At 48.0% G+C, this 27672-nt stretch overlaps 1 protein-coding gene across 2 annotated transcripts in view; it reads left to right on the top strand.

The window, feature by feature from the left end:
- The window catches only part of LOC139227587 (NT-3 growth factor receptor-like), a 636555-nt gene that overhangs the window by 545765 nt on the left and 63118 nt on the right, over positions 1-27672 (top strand). For both annotated transcript variants that reach the window (XM_070858451.1, XM_070858450.1), the window contains exons 11-12: positions 20181-20311; positions 21672-21844. In XM_070858451.1, coding sequence (XP_070714552.1) covers positions 20181-20311; positions 21672-21844 — 304 coding nt within the window. The remainder of the gene's footprint in view (positions 1-20180; positions 20312-21671; positions 21845-27672) is intronic.

Below are 27672 nucleotides of genomic sequence, written 5' to 3'. Positions count from 1 at the left end.
CAATAATTACCAGCTGCCATTGGAGACAAAGAGAAAAAAACATAAGGGGGGGGGGGAAGGAGGGGGAAGGGAGGGCGGAGGTTATCTGAAATTGTTGAACTCGATGTTGAGTCCAGAAGGCAACACCAACAACTTGTATTTATATAGCGCCTTTAATGTAGTAAAACATCCCAAGGTGCTTCACAGAAGCGTTATAAGACAAATAAATTTGACACCGAGCCACATAAGGAGAAATTAGGGCAGATGACCAAAAACTTGGTCAAAGTGGTAGGATTTAAGGAGTGTCTTAAAGGAGGAAAGAGAGATAGAGAGGCGAAGAGGTTTAGGCAAGGAATTCCAAAGCCTAGGGCCCAGGCAACAAAAGGCACGGCAAAAGTGTGTGTGTGTGTGTGAATGGATATTAGCTGAGGATAGGATGAGGCCCACCTCTGATGTCCCCTATGGTTGAGTACCCTGCTGAGATTCAGTGTCTACATGGACAATGCTCACTTAGGTGCAGATGAGTGTCACCCAGTGCCCTTGGATCTAACCCCTCGTGAGAGCCAACACTTTCAGGAATGGAGGGGAAAAGGGAAGAGAAAATGGAGAGGGGGATTATAATCAGGAACATCCTCAACCCTTAATATTTGGCACTGTAGCATATCTAAGCCTTGTAGTCAGACATTTAGGAACTGACAGAGTTTCCTCATTCTGCTTGTTTCCTCGCCAGAGAGGCCTTAATAGTTCAAGGTGAGTGGGAGGCCCTGCTTCATCAGGCAAGAGCCTTTACTCCTTTCACAGGAAACCCTTTATATCACATCCCAGTGAATCCTCTTGAAATGCAAAGGCCTTTTTAATGAAGCATGTGAGAGACTTTACAAATACATCACCCTTTTCCATCAGAGTGTTTGTGTGTGATTGAATGGGTCGCTGTGTGTGGTGATTGGGTTGTTACAGGGGTGATGGACTAGTAAGCATTTGTACGGTGACTGAGTGGGCAGTGTGTGTGATTGGGCAGTGCTGTGCAAAGGAAGGTGATTTTTGTGTCTGTGTATGTATGTGAGTGATTGAATAGGTGTCTTACAACAAAAAATTGCATTTATATAGCACCTTTCCCAAGGCGCTTCACAGGAGCGTTATCAAACAGGATTTGACACCGAGCCAAATAAGGAAATATTAGGGCAGATGACCCAAAGCTTGGTCAAAGAGGTCGGCTTTACGGAGCGCCCTCAAGGAGGAGAGAGAGGCGGAGAGGCAGAATTCCGGAAATTAGGGACTCAGCAGCCAAAGGCACAACCACCAATGGTGGAGCGATTAAAATCGGGGATAGACAAGAGGCCAGAATTGGAGGAGCGCGGATATCTCGGAGGGTTGTAGGGCTGCAGGAGGTTTGAGAGATAGGGAGGGGCAAGGCCATGGAGGGATTTGAAAACAATGATGAGAATTTTAAAATCGAATCATTGCTTAATTTTAGCCAATGTAGGTTAGCGAGCACAGGGGTGATGGGTGAAAGGAACTTGGTGCGAGTTAGGACACAGGCATCAGAGTTTATGAAAGGTGGAAGATGGAAGGCCAGCCATGAGAGCATCGGAATAATCAAGTCCAGAAGTAAGAAAGATGTGGAGAAGTGTTTCAGCAGCTAATGAGCTGAGGCAGGGGCGGAGTCAGGCGACATTACAGAGGTGGATGTGGGCGTTCTTAGTGATGGTGCGGATATGTGGTCGGAAGCTCACCTCGGGGTCAAATACGACACCAAAGTTGCAAACAGTCTGGTTTCAGCCTTGGGTAGTCACCAGAGAGAGGAACGGAGTCGGTGGCTAGGGAACTGAGTTTGTGGTGGGGACCAATGGCAATTTAGTTGGAGGAAATTTCTGCTTATCCAGTACTGGATGTCAGACAAGCAGTCAGACAATTTAGGGAGTTGTTGAGAGAGGTGGTGGTGAGGTGGATCCCTTCTGTGTAACCACCTCCAACCCTACATTCCCTTGCCCCAGCCACTGCCCCCACCTCCCCCTGCCGACCTTTATACTCCTCTGACTCTGGCCCCTTGTGCATCCCCTCTTTGCCCACCATTTGATGGCCAACCCTTCAGCTGCCTCGTTCTCATTATCTGTAATTTCCTCCCTACACGCCTCTGTCTCGCTAGCCCTGTGTCCTCCTATGAGACCCACCTCTCTGACAAAGCTTTTGGTCAATCCTTCTGATCTCTCCTCCTTTAGCTCAGCGTCCATTTTCTTAAGCCTCTGTGACGCTGCCTGGGCTGTTTGTCTATATCGAAGTTTCTATCCAAGTTGTTTTTGAATGATTTGCATGCGAGACTGGGCAGTTGTCTGTCTGGTTGATTAAGTAGGTTATTTTTGCTGTGTATGTGTGATTGTGTGTTACTGTTTGTGAAAATGTGTGTATGTGTGTCTGTGATTGCATTGTATGTACGTGTTTGGTTGCTTCGAGATGAATCAACTCTATTTAATTTGCCGTTCTTTGGCATTGTACATAAACCAGAATATTTTGGGACATGTCACACTGTAAAGAGGATGTAGAACCATTGTGTGATGGATTGTCTGATGACAGAATCTGCTTTGTGTGGGCACAGCCTCTGTGAGAGAGACCATAGCGCTGTCAGGCAGGCATTGTGTGAGCTAACAAGGGACCCATTTGTTTAACTTCAGTCGGAAATGGTCCCTGGCTATAGATTACTCTGTATGAGCCTCCCATTCCAATTCAGAGGTGACATGTGAGGGCCTTTGAAATGCAAGTACCCGTTGTAAGTGCACAGGATGCATCACGGTTCAGGAATGTTTAGAACCAGATTACGCAGACGATTGGTTTCGAGCAACAGCTGACCCTGGGCTCAGAGCCAAATATATCCTCATAACTTTCACTCTGAGGGCAGAGGTCAGTGACCTGGGAGCAGCTTGAATCTCTACATGTACTGCTGACTACAGACTACACACCACCTTCTGCTCCTTGCTTTTGAGTTAGCAAGAACTTGCATTTATAAAGCACCTTCCATATCTTCAGGACATCCCAAAGTGCTTTATAGCCAATTATGTACTTTCTTGAAATGTAATTGCTATTGTAATGTAACGAACATTAATCCCTGGCCCAAGACCACCCAAAGTGGAGGAAAAGCATCCGCTGCTGAACACCTCGAGTTTCTTCGCCGAGAGCAAACTGAAGCCAAGCGTAGACAGCGGAAGGAGCGTGTGGCAACCCAGACCCCCCACCCACCCGTCCCCCCAACCACCGTCTGCCCCACCTGTGACAGACACTGTAGGTCCCGCATTGGACTCATCAGTCACCTGAGAACTCACTTTTAGTGTGGAAGCAAGCCATCCTCGATCCCGAGGGACTGCCTATGGTGATGGGTAACTAACAGCTAGGTCCCACAAATAATAACGATAGATCTGGTCGTGTGGAGCATGGGCACCAGCTTGGACCTGTTGGGCCGAATGGCATGTTACTGTGCTGTAAATACGATGTAATACTGTGTAATAATCTGCATTAATGATGTTGATTGGGGGATAAATGTTAGTCAGGACACCAGGAGACCTCCCCTAATCTTTTTTGAATCGTGCCGTGGAATCTTTTACATCCACTTCAGAGGGCAAACGGACCTGAAGTGCCAGCCTAGATTATGTGCTCAAGTCTCTGAAGTCTCTGCCCTCGAACCCATGACCTTCTGCCGTGGAACCGAGATTGTGCTCCTTAGCACAGAGAAGATTAAGAGGAGATTTGATGGAGGTGTTCAAAATCTTAAACGGTTTTGAGAGAGTAAATAAGGACAAACTGTTTCCTGTGGCAGAAGCGTTGGTAACCAGAGGACACAGATTTGAAGTGACTGGCAAGAGAACCAGAGGCGAAATGAAAAAACATTTTTTACACAGCGAGTTGTTGTGATCTGGAATGCGCTGCCTGAAAGGATGGTGGACGCAGATTCAATCATAACATTCAAAAGAGAATTGGATAAATACTTGAAGGGAAAAAAAATTACACGGCTATGGGGAAAGAGTGGGGAAGTGGGACTAATTGGAGAGCTCTACCATAGAGCCGGCAAAGGCATGATGGGCCGAATGTCCTCGTTCTGTACTATATCATGTGATTCTCTGAGTGCTACCATTGACCCAAGGCTGACAACTTGAAAGGGTTTCTTCAGACCCTGAGAAAAAATGGGCGAGAAATTTGCATCGTTTGCGCCGCCCATTAGCACCCCGGCTAACGCGGCGCAAGTGATTTTGCCCGTGCTGGGGGTGCCTCCCGTGAAATTGCACGTGAGTTAATGGGGGCGCAAGCCGGCAACGCCCCGCACCCACCGGCAACACCCCGCTCCCACCAGCAGTGCCACTCTCCCACCGGGAGTGCCCCTCTCCCACCGGCAGTGCCCCGCTCCCACCGGCAGTGCCCCTCTCCCACCGGCAACACCCCGCTCCCACCAGCAGTGCCACTCTCCCACCGGGAGTGCCCCTCTCCCACCGGCAGTGCCCCTCTCCCACCGGCAGTGCCCTGCTCCCACCGGCAACGCCCCGCTCCCACCGGCAACGCCCCGCTCCCACCGGCAACGCCCCGCTCCCACCGGCAACACCCCGCTCCCACCAGCAGTGCCACTCTCCCACCGGCAACACCCCGCTCCCACCGGCAGTGCCCCTCTCCCACCGGCAGTGCCCTGCTCCCACCGGCAACGCCCCGCTCCCACTGGTAACGCCCCGCTCCCACCGATAGTGCCCCTTTCTCACCGGCAATGCCCTGCTCCCACCAGTAGTGCCCCTCTCCCACCAGCAGTGGCCCCTCTCCCACCGGCAGTGGCCCCTCTCCCACCGGCAGTGGCCCCTCTCCCACCAGCAGTGGCCCCTCTCCCACCGGCAGTGGCCCCTCTCCCACCAGCAGTGGCCCCTCTCCCACCGGCAGTGGCCCCTCTCCCACCGGCAGTGGCCCCTCTCCCACCGGCAGTGGCCCCTCTCCCACCGGCAGTGGCCCCTCTCTCACCGGCAGTGGCCCCTCTCCCACCAGCAGTGGCCCCTCTCCCACCGGCAGTGACCTGCTCCCACCGGCAACACCCCGGGCTCCTGCCCTGGTGATGATGATATCATCGCCATGTGCAGTGACCCATTTTCGTCCCGGAGCGGAAATTGGGTAGTGTCCTGTGAGGCCGCCACGGGTGATGTTTGCATCAGCCTCGCGGGTCGTGAACTGGGCCGCACTCCACTCGCGGGGCGAAAATGAAAGGGGAGGTACGTGCCGCCATTTTTTTCTTTCTGCTGACTTACTGATCCGGCCTTTCGTTTAGGATTTCGTCGGGTCCGTGCCGTGATGGTGCAACCCGGCACTTCGCCTCTGTGCCGGGCTGCTTCCACGGCACCCCACATCCCCAGGGGCGTAGTGGTGGTCCTCGCCCCACTGCAGAGCTCGCAGCCTGCCCTCCCCTTTAACTGGAGGGGAGGGCCCTGTGCCCGAGCCAGCTTTATGCAGTGTTCTGCGTAGCGCTGAAAAATTTGCACGTTTAGCACACCTGTCCCGCCCCCGAGAGGAAGTGGAGTGCTCAACATTGCCCCAAACGGGGCGACACCGAATTTCGTGCCTGATGTTTTGAATTGTATACATGGGATAGAAACATACAAACGTAGAATCATAGAAAATAGGTGCAGGAGTAGGCCATTCGGCCCTTCGAGTCTGCACCATCATTCAATAAGATCATGGTTGATCATTCACCTCAGTACCCCTTTCCTGCTTTCTCTCCATACCCCTTGATCCCTTTAGCCATCAGGGCCATATCTAACTCCCTCTTGAATATATCTAACAAACTGGCATCAACAAATCTCTGCGGTAGAGAATTCCACAGGTTCACAACTCTCTGAGTGAAGAAGTTTCTCCTCATCTCGGTCCTAAATGGTTTACCCCTCATCCTTAGACTGTGACAGTCATGTATTCAACCAGCATTGTAACCCATGTAAAACCTGACCTAAGTTGTACACTGTGAGAACAATGACCACTAGGTGGTGAACTTGTGGGAGACACTCCTAACCTGGACCTTCAGGTATAAAAGGGGAAGCTCCACCCACTTCCATCACTTGAGTGTTAAGGAATAAAGGACAGGTCACAGACTGACCTTCTCTCAAGCATGGGCCTCGTGTGCATTTATACTGTATAGTAAGGACGTATCAATGGCGATGAGAAACTGGGATTTAAACCATGCGAGAATGGCCACTAGCAGAACAGACAAGAGGGACTGTGTTAAGGAATAGCTGGGACAGAGATTCAACATTGTTAAAGCAGCACACAGTTCTCCAGACAGACAAGGGCAATCGGGCATGCCCCAACATGTAGTCGAACCCAGAGGGGGAGTTCGACAGAGACAATGGCAAGCTGAACGGGTATTCATGCCATTGCAAGGGACAATGCGGCCAGTAATGGGGCCATCAACACCTGTTAATGGTGCACTCAAGGACAGTCACAGGGGCAGTCAGGGACGATCGACTGGCAAGGGACCTTTTGTTTCCAACAACAGCTCATGTTGAAGGCGTGGAGGCATACACTCAGCCGGAGTTTGCAGAGATGAGCAAAATACCTGCAGAAATTGCAGAAATGAATGCTGGGGGAAATCGCTGGAAGCTGAAGTTCAGCGAGTTCATGTGGAGCACGTATACAGTTCATACACCAGGACGCCACCGATAATGATGAAAGTGCTCCTCAATGACATCCCAATATCAATGGAGCTAGACACGGGGGCCAGCCAGTCCCTGATGGGTATCAAACAGTTCGGAAAGTTGTGGGCATCCAAGGCCACAAGGCCAAAATTATCGCCGATTGACGCACAGCTACGGACATACAAAAAGGAGATCATTCCGGTGCTAGGCAGCGCCACGGTAGTCGTGACCCACAAAGATTCGGAGAACTGGTTGCCACTATGGGTTGTCCCGGGGGACGGTCTCGCACTACTGGGGAGGAATTGGCTTGCTGTCATGAACTGGAAATGGGGCGATGTCAATGCAATTTCCTCTGTGGAGCAAGTATCATGCTCACAGATCCTGGACAAATTTGACTCATTATTTCAACCCGGCATTGGCACTTTCATGGGGGCCAAGGTAGTGATTCACATAAACCCGGACGCCAGATCAGTACATCACAAGGCCAGAGTGGTGCCGTACGTGATGCGGGAAAAGATAGAAGGCGAATTGGACCGCCTGCTAAGGGAAGGCATCATCTCGCCATTCAAATTCAGTGACTGGGCGAGCCCAATTGTGCCAGTGCTCAAGGCGGATGGGTCGGTCAGGATATGTGGTGATTACAAGGTCACCATCAATCGGATGTCACTCCAAGACCAGTACCCGCTACCGAGAGTGGAGGACCTCTTTGCGACGCTATCCGGTAGCAAACTTTTTTCAAAATTGGACCTGACCTCAGCTTACATGACCCAGGAGCTGGCGAGTGAGTCAAAGAATCTGACCACCATCACGACACACAAGGGGTTGTTTGAGTACAACAGATGTCCATTCGGGATTCGCTCGGCCGCCGCGATCTTCCAACGAAATATGGAAAGCCTCCTCAAGTCGATTCCAGGGACGGTGGTTTTTCAGGACGACATCCTCATCACGGGTTACGATACTGAAGAACACCTCCACAACCTGGAGGAGGTGCTACGCAGACTGGACCGGGTAGGGCTGCGACTGAAAAAGGCGAAGTATGTCTTCTTAGCTCCAGAGGTAGAATTTCTGGGGATGAGGGGAGCAGAAGACGGGATCAGCCCTACTACATCCAAGACGGAAGCAATCCAGAGAGCACCCAGACCCCGTAATACGATGGAGCTGCGTTCGTTCCTGGGGCTCCTGAACTATTTTGGTAACTTTATTCCCAAATTGAGCACGCTGCTAGAGCCGCTACACGTGCTCCTACGCAAAGGTCGCGAATGGGTCTGGGGGGACAGCCAGGAAAGGGCTTTTAATAGAGCACACAATTTGTTATGTTCCAACAATCTGTTAACGCTATATGACCTATGTAAATAACTTGTGTTAACATGCGATGCGTCGTCCTATGGGTCGGGTTGCAGCATGTCAATGCCAAGGGTCAGTTACAGCCGGTAGCTTATGCCTCCAGAAGTCTTTCCCAGGCAGAAAGGGGGGACGGGATGGTAGAAAAGGAAGTGCTTGCATGTGTATATGCGGTAAAGAAAATGCACCAGTACCTGTTTGGCAGGAAATTTGAGCTGGAGACAGATCACAAACCCCTAACGTCCCCTTTGGCTGACAACAAGGCCATAAATGCAAATGCGTCAGCCCGCATACAGAGGTGGGCACTCACGTTAGCCGCCTATGACTATACAATTCGGCACAGACCAGGCACTGAAAACTGCGCCGATGCACTCAGCAGGCTACCACTAGTCACCACTGAGGGGGCAGCTGAGCATGATGCTGAGATGATCATGGCTGTTGAAGCTTTCGGAAGCGAAGGCTCACCCGTGACAGCCCGTCAGATTAAAGTCTGGACAAATAGAGACCCGCTATTGTCTCTAGTCAAGAAATGTTTCCTGAATGGGGACTGGGCAGCCACGTAGAGGGCATGCCCTGACGAATTTAATTTCACAGGCGCAGGGATGAACGCTCGATTCAGGCCGATTGCTTACTGTAGAGAAACTGCATAGTCATGCCCCAGATGGGCAGAGTGGTGTTCATCAGAGAACTCCACAATGAGCATCCAGGCATTGTCATGATGAAGGCAATTGCCAGGTCACACGTTTGGTGGCCAGGGATAGACGCAGATCTGGAACTTTGTGTTCCCAGGTGGAACACGTGTGTCCAGCTGGGCAATGCGCCCAGTGAAGCCCCCCTTAGCCCCTGGCCATGGCCCGCCAAGCCTTGGTCACGCATCCATGTGGACTATGCAGGTCCTTTCATGGGAAAAATGTTTTTGGTTGTAGTGGACGCCTACTCCAAATGGATCGAATGTGACATTTTAAATTCAAGCACATCCTCTGCCACGATAGAAAGTCTACGGGAAATGTTCGCAGCCCACGGTCTACCGGACATCTTGGTCAGCGTCAATGGCCCGTGCTTCACAAGCACTGAATTCCAGGACTTCATTGCTGACAATGGAATTAACCATGCCAGAACGGCACCGTTCAAGCCGACCTCAAACGGCCAGGCAGAACGAGCAGTGCAGATAATGAAACAGGGGTGCTCAGAATCCAAGGGGGTTCCCTCGAAAACCATTTATCATGCCTCCTGTTGGCCTACAGATCCCGACCACACTCGCTCATAGGGGTTCCACCCGCAGAGCTGCTAATGAAAAGGACGCTCAAAACCCGGTTATCCCTTATACAACCCACCATGAAAGAAATTGTCGAGAGCAGGCGCCAGTCACAATATGACTACCATGACAGGAATGCGAAGGCGCAATGTATTGATGTAAATGACCTGTTTTTGTCCTCAACTACGCTGCAGGGCCCAAATGGCTCACAGACACTGTGATTGCCAAAGAGAGAAATAGGATTCTGGTTGTTAAACTCACCAATGGACAAATCTGTCGCAAACATGTGGATCAAACTAAAAGGAGGCTCAGCAACCCCACAGAAGAAGCAGAGGAAGAACACGACGTAGAATTTACTCCACCACAGGTGACCGCACACCGGAACCAAAGGGAGGAGAGCCCAGTCACTGTGGGCAGTCCGGATAGGCCTGAGGCACCGCAAACAGCAGACACTGAGGCCAGTGCCCAACAACCGGAGCCCCAACTCAGGCGCTCTACAAGAGAGCATAAACCACCAAAGAGACTCAACCTGTGATCCCAATAAGACTTTGCGGGAGAGGTGATGTCATGTATTCAACCAGCATTGTAACCCATGTATAATCTGACCTAAGTTGTACACTGTGAGAACAATGACCACTCGGTGGTGAACTTGTGGGAGACACTCCTAACCTGGACCTTCAGGTATAAAAGGGGAAGCTCCACCCACTTCCATCACTTGAATGCTAAGGAATAAAGGTCAGGTCACAGACTGACCTCTCAAGCATGGGCCTCGTGTGCATTTATACTGTATAGTAAGGACGTATCAGTGACCCCTGGTTCTGGACTCCCCCAACATCAGGAACATTCTTCTTGCATCTAACCTGTCCAGTCCTGTCAGAATTTTATATATTTCTATGAGATCCCATCTCATTCTTCTAAACTCCAGTGAATACAGGCCCAGTCGATCCAGTCTCTCCTCACACGTCAGTCCCACCATCCCGGGAATCAGTCTGGTGAACCTTCACTGCACTCACTCAATAGCAAGAACATCCTTCCTCAGATTAGGAGACCAAAACAGAACACAATATTCCATATGAGACCTCACCAAGGCCCTGTACAACTGCATTAAGACCTCCCTGCTCCTATACTCAAATCCCAGAGCTATGAAGGCCAACATGCCATTTGTCTTCTTCACCGCCTGCTGTACCTGCATGCCAGCTTTCAATGACTGATGTACCATGACACCCAGGTCTCATTGCACCTCCCCTTTTCCTAATCTTCCGCCATTCAGATAATATTCTGCCTTCATGTTTTTGCCACCAAGGTGGATAACCTCACATATATCCAAACATACTGCATCCGCCATGTATTTGCCCACTCATCTAACCTGTCCAAGTCTCTGCAGCCTCTTAGCATCTTCCTCACAGATCACACCGCCACCCAGCTTAGTGTCATCTGCAAACTTGGAGATATTAGTCAATTCTTTCAGCTAAATCATTGATGTATATCATAAATAGCTGGGATCCCAGCACTGAGCCCTGCGGCACCCCACTAGTCACTGCCTGCCATTCTGAGAAGGACCAGTTTATCCCCACTCTCTGCTTCCTGTCTGCCAACCAGTTCTGTATTCACATCAATACATTACCCCCAATACCGTGTGCTTTAATTTTGCATGCTAATCTCTTGCGTGGGACCTTGTCAAAAGCCTTTTGAAAATCCAAATACACCACATCCACTGGTTCTCCCTTCTCCACTCTACTAGTTACATCCTCAAAAAATTCTAGAAGATTTGTCAAGCATGATTTCCCTTTCATAAATCCATGCTGACTTGGACCGATCCTGTCACTGCTTTCCAAATGCGTTGCTATTTCATCTTTAATCATTGATTCCAACATTTTCCCCACGACTGATGTCAGGTTAACCGGTGTATAATTCCCCGTTTTCTCTCTCCGCACTTTAAAAAAAAAGTGGTATTACATTAGCTACCCTCCAATCCAAAGGAACTGATCCAGAGTCGATAGACTGTTGGAAAATGATCTCCAATGCATCCACTATTTCTAGGGCCACTTCCTTAAGTACTCTGGGATGCAGACTATCAGGCCATGGGGATTTATCGGCCTTCCATCCCATCAATTTCCCTAACACAATTTCCTGACGAATAAGGATTTCCTTTTGTTCCTCCTTCTCGTTAGACCCTCGGTCCTCATTATTTCCGGAAGGTTATATGTGTCTTTCTTCGTGAAGACAAAACCAAAGTATTTGTTCAATTTGTCTGCCATTTCTTTGTTTCCCATTATAAATTCACCTGATTCTGACTGCAAGGGACCTACATTTTCTTCACTAATCTTTTACTCTTCACTTTTCTATAGGAGCTTTTGCAGTCAGTTTTTATGTTCCCGGTAAGTTTCCTCTCACACTCTATTTTCCCCCTCCTAATTAAACCCTTTGTCCTCCTCTGCTGAATTCTAAATTTCTCCCAGTCCTCAGGTTTGCTGCTTTTTCTGGCCAATTTATATGCCTCTTCCTTGGATTTAACACCATCCCTAATTTCCCTTGTTAGCCACAGTTGAGCCACCTTCCCCATTTTGTTTTTACTCCAAACAAGGATGTACAATTGTTGAAGCTCATCCATGTGATCTTTAAATGTTTGCCATTGCTTATCCACCGTCACTTTAAGTATCATTCGCCAGTCTATTCTTGCCAATTCATGTCTCAAACCATCGAAGTTACCTTTCCTTAAGTTCAGGACCCTAGTCTCTGAATTAACTGTGTCACTCTCCATCTTAATAAAGAATTCAACCATATTATGGTCACTCTTTGCCAAGGGGCCTCGCATAACAAGATAGCTAATTAGTCCTTTCTCATTGCACATCACCCAGTCTAGGATGGCCAGCCTTCTAGTTGGTTCCTCGGCATATTGGTCTCGAAAACCATCCCTAATACACTCCAGGAAATCGTCCTCCACCATATTGCTACCAGTTTGGTTAACCCAATCAATCTGTAGATTAAAGTCACTCATGATAACTGCTGTACCTTTATTGTACGCATCCCTAATTTCTTGTTTGATGCTGTCCCCAACCTCACTACTACTGTTTGGTGGTCTGTACACAACTCCCACTAGCGTTTTCTGCCCTTTGGTATTCCGCAGCTCTACCCATACAGATTCCACATCATCCAAGCTAATGTCCTTCCTTACTATTGCGTTAATTTCCTCTTTAACCAGCAACGCCACCCCACGTCCTTTTCCTTTCTGTCTATCCTTCCGGAATGTTGAATACCCCTGGATGTTGAGTTCCCAGCCTTGGTCACCCTGAAGCCATGTCTCCGTAATCCCAATTATATCATATTCGTTAATAGCTGCCTGCGCAGTTAAATTGTCCACCTTATTACAAATACTTCTTGCATTGAGGCACAGAGCCTTCAGGCTTGTCTTTTTAACACACTTTGTCCCTTTAGAATTTTGCTGCAATGTGGCCCTTTTTGATTTTTGCCTTGGGTTTCTCTGCCCTCCACTTTTACTTTTGTTCTTTCTATATTTTGCTTCTGCCCCCATTTTACATCCCTCTGTCTCCCTGCATAGGTTCCCATCCCCCTGCCATATTAGTTTAACCCCTCCCAAACAGCACTAGCAAACACTCCCCCTAGGACATTGGTTCTGGTCCTGCCCAGGTGCAGGCCGTCCAGTTTGTACTGTTCCCACCTTCCCCAGAACCGGTTCCAATGTCCCTGAAATTTGAATCCCTCCCTCCTGCACCACTCTTCAAGCCACGTATTCATCTTAGCTATCCTGCAATTCCTACTTTGACTAGCACGTGGCACTGGTAGCAATCCTGCGATTACTACCTTTGAGGTCCTACTTTTTAATTTAACTCCTAGCTCCCTAAATTCAGCTTGTAGGACCTCATCTCATTTTTTACCTATATCGTTGGTACCTATATGTAACACGACAGCTGGCTGTTCACCCTCCCCTTCCAGAATGCGCTGCAGCCGCTCCGAGACATCCTTGACCCTTGCACCAGGGAGGCAACATACCATCCTGGAGTCTCGTTTGCGGTCGCAAAAATGCCTACCTATTCCCCTTACAATAGAATCCCCTATCACTATAGCTCTCCCACTCTTTTTCTTGCCCTCCTGTGCAGCAGCGCCACCTATGGTGCTATGGACTTGGCTGCTGTGGCGTCATCTCCCCTAGCAATACCCAAGGTGTTGTATCTGTTTTGCAGGGAGATGCCCGCGGGGGACCCCTGCACTACCTTCCTTCCAATGCTTTCCCTGATGGTCACCCATTCCCTATCTGCCTGAGTAACCTTTACCTGCGGTGTGACTCACTAAATGTGCTATTCACAACATCCTCAACATCGCGGATGCTCCAGAGTTAATCCATGCACAGCTCCACTGCCGCAATGTGGTCTGTCGGGAGCTGCAGCTGGATGCACTTCCCACACATGTAGTCAGGGATACTGGAAGCGTCCCTGGCTTCCCACATAGTACAGGAGGAGCATGACACAGGTCTGGGTTGTCCTGCCATGACATAACCCTTAAATTACTTAATTTGGCAACAATGACAATGTTTCTTACTGTTAAGAAAAAGAAAAAAGATAAAGAAAAAGAAAACTACTCACCACTTAATCAACCAATCACTTGCCCTCTTGGCTGTGACATCACTCTTCGATTACTTTTTACTTCTTTCTTACTTCTGACCCTGCTGCAGCTAGCTGCTCCAACACCTGCCGTTGATCCCCGGACTCCCGCTGGGCCTTTATAGGCCTCTCCTCGCTCCACCTCTGGCTGCTGTTCCAACGCCTGATTCCGGACTGGTGACAGAGGATGGAACCATGAGTTCAGCCCACATCTGGATTTCACAGAGTCTCTGATTCCTGAGTTTTCACTGTTGTCGGCGTGAAGTCTACTTGAAGTCTGTCGGAAATGTGGGGTGAAGGAGACGGAAAACTGGCATAGCTCCTACCTGAATGCACAGATCACCCAGCCCAGCAACAATTCACCAAACAGAGTTGGAAAATTCTGCGTTTGAGATTGTCCTTCCACAGAGACCCAGTATCTTCCCAGCTCAGTCTGTCAAAAACTTTCTGATAGATGAGCAAGGGGTAGGTGGGAGCTGGCAGCAGCAACAAGAATCCAGAAAAACGAAGGAGATTGTGTTATGGAAACACAGAGCACCAAATGTTAGCAGCAGACAGCCTGTCATATCTCACAACCCTGGGACAGGTTCCCGAGAGAAAGCTTTCTTCTGATTCTGCTCCTGGCCACGGTAGTGTTTCTCTTTATCAGTGTGCTGTGAAGTGGAGCGGAGATGTCCAGGCAGCACCAAACACTATTTAGGCCAAAGGTTCCTTGGAACGTGCTAGTGCCATAACCTCATCAGACGTGATCTGGAAACCCAGTTTACTGCATCAGTGGGCTTTCCATCTGACCTTTGGTGAGCAGGAGCAGCTCTGAGGAAGTTCCCAGCAGGCACTGCCAGTACCCCAGCTCCTTCATGGAAGGTTATCGCACTGCTCTGCACACAATTCATTCTTTGATCGTTTTATCAGCGGTATCAGGAACCGGTTCTGCAAATATTCACAAATCCATTATCCGCACTTCCCATTAATTTGCTCACAACTACCCACCAGAATTTGTGTAGAAGCACCACTGGAACTTATACCAGGAGTCAGAGCCTCAGGTTAGGAGAGCAGTAACAGTTCAGGCTTCAGATTCAGACACTGCAGGGGTCAGGGTTCAGGTTGAGACACCAGCGGAATCACAGTTCAGATTGAAACACCAGTGGGGGTCAAGGTTCAGGTTGAGACACCAGTGGGGGTCAGGGTTCAGGTTGAGATACCAGCGGAATCACGGTTCAGGTTGAGACACCAGTGGGGGTCAGGGTTCAGGTTGAGATACCAGTGGGGGTCAGGGTTCAGGTTGAGACACCAGTGGGGGTCAGGGTTCAGGTTGAGACACCAACAGGAATCAGAGTTCAGGTTAGGGCCAGTCCAGATGGTGGAATAAGGATGGAACAAGGTTTGGGATAGGGAATCAGGTAGAGGGTGGGTGAGGCAGGAGATGGGATGAGACTGGGTAAGGATGGCATGTGGGTTAGGGCAAGAATGGTGTAAAGGATGAGGTAGGAGCTTAGTTAAAGGCTGAGTTCTGAAGTTTTCTTGTCTGCAAATGAAAATTAATTGCAAACCTCATTCATCTCATGATCAATGTCTCTACATCCTGAGATACACCACTACATGGAAAACAAAGACATTGTGGCCGAAATTCGGTAACGCCCTATTTGCAGGCGGTAACTGAGGCGAGGCAGGACTTCCTGCGCTAGGCGTGGAAGTCCCACCCCGGCAACGAAACTGGGGTTACCGCCCCAAGAGGACATGGAGTGTAATGTCGTGGGCTCCATTTCCTCTCTGGGGCGAGACTTGGGCACTAACCACGGGAATTTACCAGCGCTTGCGGATTCTGCAAATGGGCGCAGGATTCACCGGGGAGCGGGATGCCGCGGGAGCAGCCTAGCGCAGAAGCGGAGTGCTGGGCTGCAACATGGCAGCACGGAACCTGCCATTTTTCCACAAGGCAATTGGGGGGGGGGGGGAAATGGCGCGGCGCACGTCCCCTTTCATTTTCGCCCCGCGAGTGGAGTGCAGCCCAGTTTGCCACCCGCGAGGCCGGCGCTAATATCGCCCGCGACGTCCTCACGGGGCAGTACCGCAGTTCCGCTCCAGGGCGGTGCGCACGGCGATGAACATGCGCGGCGGCCCGGGGCAGTACCGACCGAGGAGCGGGGCACTGCCGCTTTGTGCCTCCGCTAACTCCCGCGGATCTTCGCTGGAGGCAGTGGCGACCACGTGCCCAGGGCGAGAAACACTTCGCACCCTATTAGCAGCTCCCTGGGGAGGCACTAACGCGAGGTGCAAACGATGCGAATTTGTTCCCCGGATCATCTTTAACATAAGATTTTAGATCTCGAGTTTACATTTTAGACACTTGATTCCTAACCCATTCCCGCTTTGACTATCATGGCTAGCGGGCACAGGCACTGAACTCATTAAGTGAGAAATCAGCAGCTTACGCAGTATTGGCAAGGAGGAAATATCCTTAATATTGAGTTAAATTGCAGTGATGAGAGAATTGATTTCATTGAATTCCCTCAGTTAAATAACGGTGAGCTGGTGTAGGGAAGGTCCTCGGGTATTAGGGATGGAAGTGAAGGAGAGAATTCGAGCAGGAGTCAGTGATGGAGACTAGGGCCGTTGTTTCTCTGGCTGTCGGACGCCGATCCATCACCAGTGACTTAGTGGCTGTGCTCGTAAAATATCGTCGGACCATCTGTGGATTCCCAGACCATTGCTCTCGATATCATTTCATTTGTGTCAATTTCAATCCCGCTGAACTCTCCAGCTGGCCACATAAATCCGGCGATATCATGAGGGGTGCTGGCTAACCGGGGCTGCCTGTGCGATTGACTTTCTGTGGGGGTGCTGAGTTCACACACGTGTTGCCGACAGACTTGCTACTCCGGGTGGCTCCCCTGTGTAATTGCTGTATATTTAACAAACCAAGTCACGGCCCGAGGGATCACTGCCTTTTCTGTATTTCGTGTAACTTTGCGTGACCGATCCTGTTAACATTCCTGCTGCTTGTTACACCAGGACTGGCCGGGATCGCTTGCAGTTTGTTTAACTCCAGCACAACGTATTTGACGAGCTGAAGAGATGAGAATCTGATTGTTTCTGCTGTTTCGTGTTCTCCCCCACCCCCATTTAATTTATTACGAAACATGTTTGCTTCCCCTGTTTCTTTGGGCCTCACACCCCACCCAACCCCACCCTACAGCCTTGATTATGTCCACAGAATGGAGCATTATTCTCCGCTGGCATTCAGCCTGGCAATAGGTTTCTAACTGGTTTTAGTGGGTGTTAGTGCTGGCAGATACTGACTTGCACTCAACAGCAACCCCAGAGTAAACTTGCCAATTCTCTCGTTTGGTCTCTGGGAGAATCTGGAAAACGTACTTTTCTGGTGGTCAAACTTAGCACATAAACACATTCAGGATTAAAAAAAGGAAAAAGAAAGACTTGCATTTATATAGCGCCTTTCACGATCACCGGACGTCTCAAAGCGTTTTACAGCCAATGAAGCACTTTTAGGAGCGTAGTCACTGTTGTAATGGAGGAAGCACGGCAGCCAATTTGCGGACAGCAAGCTCCCACAAACAGCAATGTGATAATGACCAGATAATCTGTTTTTGTTATGTTGATTGAGGGATAAATATTGGCCAGGATAACTCCCCTGCTCGTCTTCAAAATAGTGCCAATAGATCTTTTACGTCCACATGACAGAGCAGACGGGGTCTCGGTTTAGTGTCTCATCCAAAAGACGGCACCTCCAACAATGCAGCACTCCCTCAGCACTGCACCAGAGTATCAGCTGAAACTTATGTGCTTGAGTCTCTGGAGTGGGACTTGAACCCACAACCTTCTGATCCTGAGGCAAGTGTGTTACCCACTGAGCCACAGCTGACATTAAAAAAGATGAAGTGCTGCGAACAAAATCTGCAAAGAGAATGCTGGTGTGTATTTCCAGCACTTTCTGCTTTTATGTCAGATTTCCAGCGTTTACACGTTCCCCCTCTTTAAGTTTGCTTTGAGGCGGTTGTTAGCTATCTGCGTATCGGGAGCTGACAACACAATACATCACTGAACCCACGTGTGAGGTTAGCCAAGAGGAGCGAGTGGATGCATTGGTGGTCATTTTCCAACATTCTCTCGACTTCCTACAGATTGGAGGGTAGCTAATGTAACCCCACTTTTTAAAAAAGGAGGGAGAGAGAAAACAGGGAATTATAGCCTGACATCGGTAGTGGGGAAATTGTTGGAATCAATTATGAAAGATGTAATAGCAGCACATTTGGAAAGCAGTGACAGGATCGGTCCAAGTCAGCATGGATTTATGAATGGGAAATCATGCTTGACAAATCTTCTGGAATTTTTTGAGGATGTAGCTAGTAGAGTGGACAAGGGAGAACTAGTGAACATGATGTATTTAGACTTTCAAAAGGCTTTTGACAAGGTCCCACACAAGAGATTATTGTGCAAAATTAAAGCACATAGTATTCGGGGTAATGTATTGACGTGGATAGAGAACTGGTTGGCAGACAGGAAGCAAAGAGTAGGAATAAACGGGTCCTTTTCAGAATGGCAGGCAGTGACTAGTGGTGTACCGCAAGGTTCAGTGCTGGGACCCCAGCTATTTACAATATACATTAATGATTTGGACGAAGGAATTGAATCTAATATCTCCAAGTTTGCAGATAACACTAAGCATTGGTGGCAGCTTGAGCTGTGAGGAGGATGCTAAGAGGCTGAAGGGTGACATGGACAGGTTATGTGAGTGGGCAAATGCATGGCAGATGCAGTATAATGTAGATAAATGTGAGGTTATCCACTTTGGTGGCAAAAACTGGAAGGCAGAATATTATCTGGATGGTGACAGATTAGGAAAAGGGGAGGTGCAATGAGATCTGGGTGTCATGGTACATCAGTCATTGAAAGTTGCCATGCAGGTACAGCAGGCGGTGAAGAAGGCAAATGGTATATTGACCTTCATAGCAAGAGGATTTGAGTATAGGAGCAGGGAGGTCTTACTGCAGTTGTACAGAGCCTTGGTGAGGCCACACCTTGAATATTGTGTCCAGTTTTGGTCTCCTAATCTGAGGAAAGACATTCTTACTATTGAGGGAGTGCAGCGAAGGTTCACCAGACTGATTTCCGGGATGGCAGGACTGACATATGAGGAAAGACTGGATCGATTAGGCTTATATTCACTGGAATTTAGAAGAATGAGAGGGGATCTCATAGAAACATATAAAATTCTGACGGGATTGGACAAGTTAGATGCAGGAAGAATGTTCCCGATGTTGGGAAAGTCCAGAACAAGGGGTCACAGACTAAGGATAAGGGGTAAGCCATTTAGGACCGAGATGAGGAGAAACTTCTTCGCTCAGAGGATTGTGAACCTGTGGAATTCTCTAACATAGAAAGTTGTTGAGGCCAGTTCATTAGATATATTCAAAAGGGAGTTAGATGTGGCCCTTACGGCTAAAGAGATCAAGGGGTATGGAGAGAACGCAGGAATGGGGTACTGAAGTTGCATGATCAGCCATGATCATATTGAATGGTGGTGCAGGCTCAAAGGGCCGAATGGCCTACTCCTGCACCTATTTTCTATGTTTCTATGTTTCCAACCCAGGGATCACTGAATAGTGATCAGGAGCATGAGGCCCTCCCTAACCCAAGGGTCACTGATCATGATCGTGAGCAGGAACCAATCGCTAACCCAAGGGTCTCTGTATAGTGATGGAACCCCTCCCTAACTCAAGGGTCCCTGGATAGTGATCAGGAACAGGAGCCCCCCCCCCCAACCCAAGGATCACTCAATAATGATCAGGACCACCGAACCCCTCCCTAACCCAAGGGTCGCTGGATAGTGATCAGGGGCAGGAACCCTGATTTCTTTGCTGGAAATCTCAACACGTCTGGCAGCATCTGTGGAGAGAAACAGAGTTAACGTTTGGGGTCTGTGACCCTTCGTCAGAACTGGAAAAGTTTGAGATGTAACCGATTCTTAAGGAAGTTTTAAGGTTTCTCTCCACAGAAGCTGACTGACCTGTTGTGATTTCCAGCATTCTCTGTTTTTATTTCAGATTCCAGCATCCGCAGTACTTTGCTTTTGCACCTTGATTTCTTTGTTTGCCTATTGGGGAAGTAAAATGTTTTCTGGGTTTGGAGCGGGCCTAATCTGGCAGGTTAGCGGTGGGGTTGCCAGAGCTCCTAATGTAGAAGCAGCTTTTGCCGGATAATGGGGTTTTTACTCGATACTGTATCTGGCCTGGGAGTGCGTAATGGGACCAAGTATCTGTATCTAACCCACGCTGTTTGTCTCAACCTCAGGCATTCACTGTATCGGTTATTCTGATCTCGCAGATGTGCAGCATATCAAGAGGAGGGACATTGTTTTGAAACGAGAGCTGGGTGAGGGAGCTTTTGGCAAAGTTTTCTTGGCTGAATGTTACAACCTTAGCCCCACCAAGGACAAGATGCTGGTGGCAGTGAAGGTGAGTGCGTTGTGTGCCTCGGACATGGCACCTAGTTCATCGCTTTAATAAAACCCTCTTTGTAGTTTGTAGCGGACTGAATTCAGAGCTGGCTGTTAATCATGCTTAAACTTTGCAACCCCAGTACCGAGCACAAACTATTTACCCTGAGTCATTGTCCTAAAATCTAGCACCCCAGCTCTGGGCCTAACTCCAGCATGGTGTGGAGGGCAGTGCTGAGGTGAGCGTACATCCTAACTCTGCAGTGACGGAATGTTGATGGTCTTGGACTGAGAGCAGGTTTAGGTGTAAGTGGTACCAGCCCTGCTCACGTCCTCGATCTGATCTGAGTGCAACAGCCCATGGATATGGCCAAACTCTTCAATCTGATTCTCACACACACACACTGGCCAGAATCTCGCCGGTGCTAGCACAGTCTGTGCCACATCAACTAGTATCTGTGCCCAGCATAAACCCCACACCCATTTGCCTGCCTGTGGTTGAATCCTCTCCCGCCCATTGGTGTCAGTTTTAGAAAGCTGCTACTGGCTCTCCAAGCGATTATGCTAAATGGTATTGGGAGCAAGGTTATTGATTGGTGTTTAGGACCTTTTGCTGATCCATTCCCACCAAACGTTCTTAACCTGAATGAGTAAAGCTGTTTGAAACAGGTCTTCGCATTTTGGGAAATGCTCCGAAACCTAATCATAGAATGATACAGAGCAGAAGGAGGCCATTCGGTCCATCGTGCCTGTGCTGGCTTTTGGTAGAGCTACTCAATTTGGCCCACTCCCTTGTTCTTTCCAAATAGCCCTGCAATTATTTCCTTATCAAGTATATATCCAATTCCCTTTTGAAGGTTACAATTGAATCTGCTTCCACCGCCATTTCAATAGTGCATTCCTCTTGATGATAACTAACTGCGTAAAAAAAAAAATCTCACCTCCCCCCTGGTTTTTTTGCTAATTGTCTTAAATCTGTGTCCTCTGGTTATCTATCGATCCTCCTGCCAGTGGAAACAGTTTCTCCCTACCTTCTCTATCAAAACACCTCATAATTTGGAACGCCTCGATTAAATCTCCCCTTAACCTTCTCTAAGGAGAACAACCCCAGTTTCTCCAGTCTTTCCACATAACTGAAGCCCCTCATCCCTGGTACCATTCTAGTAAATGTCCTCTGCACCCTCTCTAAGGCTTTGAAGGTCTTTCCTAAAGTGCGGTGGCCTGAACTGGACACAGCGCTCCAGCTGAGGCCGAACCAGTGATTTATAAAGGTTTAGCATAATTTCCTTGCTTGAGGATGATAGTAACAATGTAATTGTGCCCTCCCCCTCCCACCCCCTCCCCCCCCCCCGCCCCCCCCCCGCACCACCCACCAGCAGACTCTGAAAGATGCCACTGTCTCGGCGCGGAAAGATTTCCAGCGAGAGGCGGAACTCCTCACCAACCTTCGGCACGAGCACATTGTGAAGTTCTATGGCGTCTGCGTGGATGGTGACCCTCTCATCATGGTTTTTGAATACATGAAGAACGGAGACTTGAACAAGTTCCTGAGGTGAGTGCGTCGCCCACAGGTACCGAGAGCAGCAATGGTGCATGACAAACAAATGATAACAGAGAATATCTTTAGGCAATTTAGAGAGTTGCTCATTTAATTTTTTTTCAATGTCTTACCTCTTCTAAATTCTTAATTATAAGCATTCAAGATTAGATAATAGGTTTTCATTTAATTGCAGAATGTACAGTGGGAGCTAGTTTTGAAATAATTGCGTTGATGTAATTGTATTTCAGCGCCTCTGTTCTAGTGTTTAGATGTTTTTCCATGATTCATTTTACTGAGTGTTGTCATTGTGTATCTTTGAGGCTCTTACAATTGAGGGGAGGGAGGGAGTTATTCCAGGGGACTGAGTGGGATGGTTCCCGCAGTGAGGGAAAATTCTAACAGACAAGGGATACTCTGGGTTACCGGTGATGTAAATTAAATAAATAGCTTAATGTCCACCCAACACACTCCCCCTTACATGATGTGCAGTGCTCACTCAACAGGCTCAGTGTGCAGTCAGTTTCGAGTCACTGTCCAGTCAGTTTGTGGTCAATTTCAAGTCAGTTTCGAGTCAGTTTCAAGTCGCTGTCCAGTCAGTTTGTGGTCAGTTTTGAATCACTGTCCAGTCAGTTTGTGGTCAGTTTGTGGTCAGTTTACAGTCAGTTTGTGATCAGTTTCGAGTCACTGTCCAATCAGTTTGTGGTCAGTTTACAGTCAGTTTGTGGTCAGTTTTGAGTCACTGTCCAGTCAGTTTGTGGTCATTTTACAGTCAGTTTGTGGTCAGTTTTGAGTCACTGTCCAGTCAATTTGTGGTCAGTTTACAATCAGTTTACAGTCAGTTTGGGGTCAGTTTGTGGTCAATTTTGAGTCACTGTCCAGTCAGTTTGTGGTCAGTTTCGAGTCAGTTTCGAGTCACTGTTCAGTCAGTTTGTGGTCAGTTTACAGTCAGTTTGCGGTCAGTTTACAGTCAGTTTCGAGTCACTGTCCAATCAGTTTGTGGTCAGTAAAGAAATAAAAAACAAATGGTGCTGGGAGTTACAGTTCTGCTAAAGGTTACCTGGGATGGTCAGTATAAAGAAGTCAGCCCCTGCGTTTGGCTGGTGATACCATGGCCTGTGATTGGCCAAATCCTCCTGTCCCCACACAGGGCCTCCGCTTCGGGTCCACCAAGTAACTGAGCAAGTTGCCTGGCGCAGAGGCCCACGCTCAGTTAGGCCATGACAATTACATTGGCGTCCTGTCTCGGCGATTGGTCGGCGATTTGCATAAATGTATGAGGCCCCTACCTGAGCCAGGGGGGTACCTCAGCCGCCCGAAAATATAGCGCCGTTAAAAAGTCCACAGCGGTGGGAAGCGGGCAGCAAGTGTGGCACTTCCACTTTAACTTCCATTCCATCAGATTTCTGCTGGGCGGAGAGAAATAAACTCCCCCTTCCACTGCGTCGATGATTATATCACCAACATGATGCCCTTGCAGCTTGGAATTGATTTTGAGCTTCTAATATAAGCAACTAAGGAAATTGGTTTAAAAATGGAGAGGGGCGGTAAATGGAAGGTTGTACATTTTATATAAAGCAGCAAAGCGGAATAATTTAATTCCTGCTTGCATTGACCATTAACTTTGTTTGTGGTGCAGCTAAGCATAAATATCGACTACATTTTCCTCAACACTTATTATCTCTTTACTGTGGGTCTGATGAAGTTTGACAGCAACTACAAAATGTCTCAGTGCAGACATCTGTTCAACAAGGAATTGTTCTAGGAGGATGGCACATCATTTTATGGTTACATTTATTTTCATTTCACAGCAGCATCAGTGCATTTCATTGCCACCTCGATACACAGATTTACCATCACCGGGTGCTGGGTGGTGATTAAGTTCAACTCTCTGCGCTTTTAGTCTCTTTCTTGTCTTTAAAGCCATGTTCCGAATAAAAACTGTTTTTTGCTGATTTTCTCCAAATTAACCCAGGGTGTTTGATCCAGTTTTTTCCTCCCAGATTTTTGGCACAAAAAACCCCCTGAAAACACGCAGAAAACCCGCTCACCCATCACCCCTGTGCTTGCTGACCAACATTGGCTCCCGGTTAAGCAACACCTCGATTTCAAGATTCTCATCCTTGTTTTCAAATCCCTCCGTGGCCTCGCCCCTCCCGATCTCTGTAATCTCCTCCAGCCCCACAACCCCCCCGAGATGTCTGTGCTCCTCGAATTCTGCCCTCTTGAGCATCCCTGATTATAATCGCTCAACCATTGGTGGCCGTGCCTTCAGCTGCCTAGGCTCCAAGCTCTGGAACTCCCTGCCTAAACCTCTCTGCCTCTCTAGCTCTCTCTCCTCCTTCAAGGTGCTCCTTAAAACCTACCTCTTTGACCAAGCTTTTGGTCACCTGCCTTAATTTCTCCTTATGCAGCTCGGTGTCAAATATTTTGTCTCATAACACTCCTGTGAAGCGCCTTGGAACGTTTCACTACGTTGAAGGCGCTATATAAATACAGGTTGTTGTTTTTAAATCAGCAATGTAAATGGACCTGGATCATCTTTACCTATTATAAGCAACATTTATTTTTGAAATGGCTCCTTAATTGACCAATCGAAAGCTCTGAACAGGGAGCATATTGAATAATTACTCTTCAAAAGGAACAGGTGCTGTCACCTCTCCTTGCAGTAACAGCAGTGGAACTTGGGGCTGCAAGGGGACATTTATATCATAATCATTTCTCATTAATATGGTTCAGCTTCTGGCCAAATTTTTCTCAACTTGGAAAATCGAGCCACTGCCCGTTGAATGTCTAGTGAGGCCCATCTGCTTCCCTGCTCACCCACCATGAACCAACTTTCAAGCTCAACACCGCCCCCCCCCCCCGGCCCAAAGCAATTTAAATAGGCAAATTCAGGTCCTATGCTAATTCCAACTTTTAAGGAGAATTAGATTAGATGAAGAAGTTTGGGAGGAGGATCGTGTGGAGCATGAAGGGGGGCATAGACGAGTTGGGCCAAATGGCCTGATTCTGTGCTGTAGATGCTATGTAAAAATGGGAGAAGTGCAAGGGTATACATATCAGGAAAGGATGAACAGGCTGGGTCCTTTTTGTCTTGAAAAGAGAAGGCTGAGGGGTGACCCAATAGGGGTCTTTAAAATTATGAAATGTTTTGATAGAGTGGATACAGAGGGAATATTTCCACTTGTGAGGAAGAGCAAAACTAGAGGCCGTCAATATAAGATAGTCACCAAGAGGGAATTCAGAAGAAACTTCTTTACCCAGAGAGTGGTGAGAATGTGGAACTCGCTACCACAGGGAGTGGTTGAAGTGAATAGTATCGATGCATTTAAGGGGAGGCTAGACAAGCATATGAGAGAGAAGGGAATAGAGGGATATGCTGATAGATTTAGATGAGGAAAGACGGGAGGAGGCTCAAGTGGAGCATAAATGCCAGCATGTACTGGTTGGGCCGAATGGCCTGTTTTTCTGCCGTATATCCTGTGTAATCCTGTGTAAAATCATGGACGGCGTTTGGCACTTTCTCCAGCCAAGAAGTACGTTTTTTTTTAAATAGATTTTTGAGGCACCTGGAGAACCTGTGCTCCTTTGGACCCACAGAAATCTTCCGGCCTGATGCTGGCCCGCTCCCGATATCCTCCCCACTCCCGGTATCCGTGCTCCCCTCAACAACAGGCCTCACCTGTTGGGTCGCTGCAGTCAATAGCCAGTCAACTGTACTCCAGAAGAGCTTTGATATAAATGAGTTGAAAGTCCTAGACAACCTAAGAGGTCTTAAAACAAATAAATCTCGAGGGACACGCGGTGTTTATCTCACAGCATTGAGAGAGACTAGCGAGGAGAATTGTAAGGCATTGGCAATCATGATGACAGTCAATGGGCACAGGGACGTATTGGTAGATTGGAAACAGCCAAATCTGGTGCCCAACTTCAACAAGTGTGACCCAACAGACATGAGCAACTGCAGATTCATTAATCTTCAATTCTATATAAAATAATGGAAGCAATTCTCAGGAGGATTAGTAAACAACAGTTAACAGCATGGCTTTAAATGGCAAAGATCCCGCCCAACCAATCTCCGTGATCTCTTTGAGGAAGTGGCAACCCAAATCAATTGTGGTAAATGCTACAATGTTGTGTACTTAGACGTCCAAACGGCATTTGTTGAAGTTGCACAGGAAAGATTGCTAAATAAACTCAGAACTGTGGGAATTCAGGGCAAACCTGGGTATGAAATATGTTGGCTGAAAGTTAGCAAACAATGGGTACGGGAATGGTTATGTCATGTTGGAGGGAATAAGCCAGTATAAGAATAAGCCAATATCTGGAGTGGGAAATATATTAAAGAACAGAACATCGATGGAATCCAAGAAACACTCAGCACGGATGTACAAGTGAAAAGGCAAGCCCCATAGGTCTGCTAAAATTCTTTCGAAGAGTTAGCTGAATTAATGGACTGAGGCTGTCTAGTGGCTATAATTTAATTGGATGTTCAGAAGACTTTTAATTCCACACTCGAGGCCTTTAAAACTGATCAAAGTGCGTGGAAATATTGGCAAATAAGTTAACTGAGCTGGAAACTAGAAATAGGAAGCAGGTAGGTGGTGATAAATGGACAAATTTCTGACTAACGGAGTTCTGAAATGGTCTGTTCCAGGTCACTGCTGTTTCTGATACTCATAAATTATTAGGAGGAGAATATTTGTAATATTACATAATTTGCAGTTGACACCACCCCATCTGGCTAGATGACTAGTCTCATGGAGATTGATAGCATTCCGGGGATCAAATTAAGCAAATTTATTTAATTTTAAAAAACGCAAATAAATGAAGTAGCGCGGCAAAGATGCAGATAGATTTTAATATTGATAAATGTGAGGTAATACACATTGAAACAGCGAAATTCTTCTTACACTGGATTAGGAAAAGGGGAGGTGCAACGAGACCTGGGTGTCATGGTACATCAGTCATTGAAGGTTGGCATGCAGGTACAGCAGGCGGTTAAGAAAGCAAATGGCATGTTGGCCTTCATAGCGAGGGGATTTGAGTACAGGGGCAGGGAGGTGTTGCTACAGTTGTACAGGGCCTTGGTGAGGCCACACCTGGAGTATTGTCTACAGTTTTGGTCTCCTAACCTGAGGAAGGACATTCTTGCTATTGAGGGAGTGCAGCGAAGGTTCACCAGACTGATTCCCGGGATGGCGGGACTGACCTATCAAGAAAGACTGGATCAACTGGGCTTGTATTCACTGGAGTTCAGAAGAATGAGAGGGGACCTCATAGAAACGTTTAAAATTCTGACGGGTTTAGACAGGTTAGATGCAGGAAGAATGTTCCCAATGTTGGGGAAGTCCAGAACCAGGGGACACAGTCTAAGGATAAGGGGCAAGCCATTTAGAACCGAGATGAGGAGGAACTTCTTCACCCAGAGAGTGGTGAACCTGTGGAATTCTCTACCACAGAAAGTTGTTGAGGCTAATTCACTAAATATATTCAAAAAGGAGTTAGATGACGTCCTTACTACTAGGGGGATCAAGGGGTATGGCGAGAAAGCAAGAATGGGGTACTGAAGTTGCATGTTCAGCCATGAACTCATTGAATGGCGGTGCAGGCTAGAAGGGCTGAATGGCCTCCTCCTGCACCTATTTTCTATGTTTCTATGTTTCTATGAACCTGAACCTGAAGCAATATCCACCAGCCCATCTTACAATGGATCAATACAAGCTCCAGACTATCAAATGCTGGGTACCTACACATCACTGGACCAACAGTGAACTTATATAATGACCCTGAAATCCTGGGTTCTTCTTCCCGCGGGTGTTCGACTAAAAATAGGAGAA

This window comes from Pristiophorus japonicus, chromosome 17 (assembly GCF_044704955.1).
Source record: "Pristiophorus japonicus isolate sPriJap1 chromosome 17, sPriJap1.hap1, whole genome shotgun sequence".
Taxonomy (NCBI): Eukaryota; Metazoa; Chordata; class Chondrichthyes; family Pristiophoridae; genus Pristiophorus; species Pristiophorus japonicus.
This window is presented reverse-complemented; position numbering and strand designations above follow the sequence as displayed.